This window comes from Echinops telfairi, unplaced genomic scaffold (assembly GCF_000313985.2).
Source record: "Echinops telfairi isolate 266 unplaced genomic scaffold, ASM31398v2 ScPeMD7_5592;HRSCAF=6446, whole genome shotgun sequence".
NCBI lineage: Eukaryota > Metazoa > Chordata > Mammalia > Afrosoricida > Tenrecidae > Echinops > Echinops telfairi.
The window spans coordinates 43,832,959-43,837,758 of record NW_022109491.1 but is presented as its reverse complement, the minus strand read 5'-3'; the positions used below and the strand labels follow the sequence as shown (position 1 = coordinate 43,837,758).

At 36.1% G+C, this 4,800-nt stretch overlaps 1 protein-coding gene across 1 annotated transcript in view; it reads right to left on the bottom strand.

The window, feature by feature from the left end:
• Window positions 1–2,924: 2,924 nt before the first annotated feature.
• The window catches only part of SNRPB2 (small nuclear ribonucleoprotein polypeptide B2), a 9,548-nt gene continuing 7,672 nt past the window's right edge, over window positions 2,925–4,800 (bottom strand). Inside the window, exons 6-7 of the mRNA XM_004697818.2 lie at window positions 3,691–3,779; window positions 2,925–3,338 (exon numbers count right to left, since the gene is read on the bottom strand). Coding sequence (XP_004697875.1) covers window positions 3,179–3,338; window positions 3,691–3,779 — 249 coding nt within the window. The 3' untranslated portion in view covers window positions 2,925–3,178. The remainder of the gene's footprint in view (window positions 3,339–3,690; window positions 3,780–4,800) is intronic.

The following is a 4,800-nucleotide window of genomic DNA, read 5'->3' as shown; positions in this document are numbered from 1 at the left end:
TTTCATCAAAAGAGTAAAATGAGAAACCAGATAGGGTAGAACTTTACAACAGCACAACAGACACAGCACTAATCCCTAAAACAGAGAATTTTACAAGAAAACAAATAATCCAATTAAAAGGCGAGCAAAGGACATAAACAGAAAATCCACCAAGAAGATGGATCAAATGGCTAACGAACACATGAAAAAATGCTCAAGATCACTAGCCACTTGGGAGATGCAAATCAAAACAATGGCATCACATCACACCTGCAACAATAGCCCAATACAACAAAACAAAAACAAAGAACATATGCTAGGTCGTGTGGAGAGATTGTAGGTTTCATACATCGCCAGTGGGATTGTAAATTTACACAAGTTTGGAAAACAATATGGTGCTCCCTGAAACAACTGGGAATAGAAATACCACACAATCCAGCCATACCTTTGCTGGGCATGTATCCCCCAGTAAGAAAAAGAATACAAGCACACATCTGCTTCCCATGTTCACAGCCTCAGTTCACACTAACAAGCAGCTGAAAGCAGCCCCAATGCCCATTGGTTGAAGGATGTTAATGAAACCATGGCGTATAGATACGCAATGGTATACTACACATACCTAAGACATGATGTTGAAACCACGAAAATACCTCATGACAGAAGACCCTAATCCTGTCTGAGTCCACGACTATAATGCACAAAAGACAAGACAGGCTCCAGTTCCCAAACCAAGTCGTTTTCTAATCTGGGCCCCCAAGCAATGTAGCACCAGGCCTATTTAGCGCCTAGTCTATCACCCTTTGCTCTCATTCACTGCCACAGTCATGCCAACTTTTAGCAAACCCCTAAGATGCAGTAAAACTGCCCCTGTGGGTTTGAGCCAGTAACTCTTTAAAGGAGTAGAAAGCCTTGTCTTTTTTCTGAGAAGCAGCTGGTGGTTTTGAACTGCTGACCTTGTTAGCAGCCCATTTGTAACCACTATGCCACTAGACTCCTTGTTAGAAAATGACCTTGAGAAGTGGACTCACTACATAGTTTCTCACAGGGGGTGGGGATAGGGAGTGGGAACCAACTAATTCCCATCATATATCAGTGTTCTACAGTCACTTCAAATTAACAAGTAATCCTATAGAGTAGTTAATGAACTTTACTGGGATCTCAGATCAAGAGGGATTATATCTGTGTTGGAGGGGGCAAATGCACTTCTGAATTCTAAACACCTGCTTTGTGTAAAGTTACAGATGATGGTAACCCAAAATTCATTTGCAGAGTGTCTCTGTGGATTGAGTCTCTGATGAAATCCCCAATGCACACATAGGCTAAGAAAGAGAACAGTCCTAACACCAGACAGAGTGCATGTTAGGAGCTATACTTAGGCTAGATGTCTTATCTTTCTATTTGATCTCCTTATTGAGATTCACAAAAAATGTGAATTTTTAAAAAAAATGTGAATGGTTTTAATATTCTTTGCTTTTAGACTGAGATTTTACTTATTTTATATGATCATTGATGCTTGGTACCTCTTCGCCCTTGTTTTGTAGGTTTATTTGTACATGGAAACTAGTATGGGTGGACTAAGAAACCAGTAGCTGGACTGATGATTGTCTGGGGGCATGGGAGGGGAAGAGTGGGGGAAATCGGGAGTCAACATCAATACAGGATGGAAGAAAAGGTTCCAAAGTTGATTGCAGCAATGATTGCACAACCCTTGATATGACAGAACTACTTAATTGTATGATGCGAATTATAGCTCAGTGAAATTTATAAAAATAAAACACACATAATCCTCCAATTACTCTTTCCTGTCCTCATTTTCATTCCACTCCAGCCATAATGGTCTTTTACTTCCTCACTACAGTGCCATTAGGTGTGGGGACAGTGGGGTTCATCCAGAGATCCGTGAGATGTTGTTTTCTGGTCTGAAACCAAGTAAGGACAAAAATAGAGAATTGCTTAATTTTAATAACAGGTGGCACTACTGCAACACCCAAGAGAATGATGCTTTTTCTAATACTCTACTGGTACTGAATTGAAAGGTTGTTCAGAAGAATCAGCTTCTGAATGTGGTGGTCTTAGGAATAAACAATGACTTGTCTTACAGTTCTTTATGAATGCATAAAAGTGATGTGATAATGAATCCAAAAGTAGTCTTGCCACAATTATGTAATAAAAATTCTAAGTGATAAGGAAAAGTTTAGCTTTATTAAAACAGGTATATTAAAAAAAATTATCAGTCGCATTCATTTAAAACTGTGTTTTAGTTGAAGAAAACAGTCTGTTTCTAAAGATTTAATCATTTCCACTAGCAGGGGACACTAACTCCATGGTCTCTAACATAAATCAAATGATAAAGAAAATGAACTTTAGAAATATTTAAACACCAAATGTGTAAGAATAAGAGGTAGAAAAATTCACACTGGCAGCCCTTTGAAAGTCAGACTATTTGTCTTTAAAAAGATTAAAAAATATATTTACTATAATTAAAAATCTTTCCTGGATATCTTTTGATAAAGAGCTTAAATAGTACACAGATAATCCTTATGCACAGTCTGTTTCAAGAGAAAATAAGCAAATGTTAATAAAGTCAGTCACAAAATTTGAAGTTTGAAGGAAACATTTTCTTTCCTTCTGTTTCCTAAACATTTTAATATCATTAATCCTAAATGATCTTGTTCAATTGAGCACTGAACATAAAGGTCAATAGAATATTATTACTAGTAGAATGCAATTCATTTCTCTTAGGATAAAAAGGTCAATTTTAGACCTTGGCCAGGTCTCATTTGATTCTAACATCCAGGATGATAATTTTACCACTGGTATAGCAGCCACTGACCAGCTTCTATAATCTATAATCTAATATACTTTAACATGGTTCAATGTTAATGCAACATTAGCTGCAACAAAACTAATTACTCAGTCACACAAAAAAACAGAAAACCATCCGATGCCTTAAGCTGGGTTCTAGATCAGAAAAAGATTTAATGATAAGGGTAAGGGCTAATAAAGCAAAACATATTTGGAAAATAAAAAAAGTTTATTGTACAAAAGTAAGACCTTCATATTTCACAGCTCACTGAGGCTAACAAGTTTTAATTTCACTATCCCCTCTCATTCCAATAACAAAAATGGCCCAACTGAAAGTTATCGAAACCAACGTTATAAATAGAGTCACATCCTTTAAAGAAGACTACTCCAGATATTACTTCTTGGCATAGGTGATCTTCATGGCATGGGATGGCGTGATCTTAAACCCTTGTAAAGCATCCCTGGCAGCTCCAGCCTGCCCATCATTTTCAAATTCAACAAAAGCAATGTCATGCCTTCCAGGTACCAACCTGACTTCCTTAAAACCAGGAAACCTGTAAACAAGGAAAAGGACATATGTATAAATATACAGATAGATCGACAGATGCCATCCAATACATAAATGTCTACTTTATACTTATCAAACAACTTTCTGATACTAGTCTAGTAGAAGTATAATATTCTACAAAGAATCCAGCTAAAGGAAATGTAGCCTTTTGTTTGCTAAATCTTTTAGAGTGGCTTTAAATCATGATTAATTCCAGACCAAATCAATAGTACTGCTAGGAACTACTGTGTATGATGCATGACTGAATTCAGCCCGGGAAAGTGCTATTTGTCTCGTCTAGAGTCTTTCTTCTTTTTGTTTTTTTCATCTAGTCTTGCTTATTTAAGAAAAAAACTTACTGATTAAACAGCATGGATAACATCATCTCATTAGTCTCTTCTGGTAAGTTATTAAGGAATAAAATATAGTTTGGAGGGTAATCAGGGACCTAGTAGAAAGAAAAAAAAACAGCTTGTAAGTATAAAAAGATTATCATAAACCATGTGGTTGCTAATTAAAACCAAAACTTCAGAGTGACATTCCAGTTTGCAAAAGGCTTATAAAATTTTATGACATCTAAAGCTAATTCTGAAAAACAAGGACCCCAGGGAAGGAAATACAAGCCTAAGAGTAACAAATTAAGGCATTCAAGTCACATAATACAAATTTATAACAGTAAAAAACGTATTAGCAATTAAATATTTATATTTTGAACATCAGGAAGTCAATCATAATTAAAGATTATGTAATGTGGAGGACAAGTAATCAGAATATCATAACCTAACAAGAGAAGGCAACAATGCCACCCCTTTATTACTGCTTACTCTAGTGGTAACACCCAGATACCCCATTACAATGCACTATTGTTTACTGTCTTCCCAGCAGTTGAGAACATATGGAATTATTTCTGAGAACCACTGTTTGGTAACTTTTTCGTGTGGGGCAAGTAAATGATGTGTTCACAGTATCTAGTTACATAGATGTAGAAACAAAAATTGCTTTTCAATATTAACTACTAGATGATGCCTCACTTTGAAGTTGTAAACAATGTCTAACTAATGAGGGTTCCAGATATAGAAGAGCAACCCATACCGAAAAAGCTCAACTGCAAATCAGTCAGTGAACAAGCTATGACCTCCGAGAATTAAGTCTTTTCTTTTGTGATCTGACTATTAATTAATGTGTGAATAAAAGAAATATATATTCTAAGACAGTGCAAATAACTTAAATCAGAGGAGACAAATCTTAACGGTATAAAAAATGCTCTGGATTTAAGGATCTTGCCGACAACAGCCCTCTATGCAAGTATTAAAACCATGAACCTATACTTGGGACTTTGTACTTGAAGTGTTTAAGGGAGAGATTTGGTAAGAAGTTTCTGAAACTTCTGTATTGGGAAATGAACGAACAAAGAGGACTGCAATGTAATTGTGAAGGTGTGTCCATACAGTGCTCTGGGACTGGTTCTA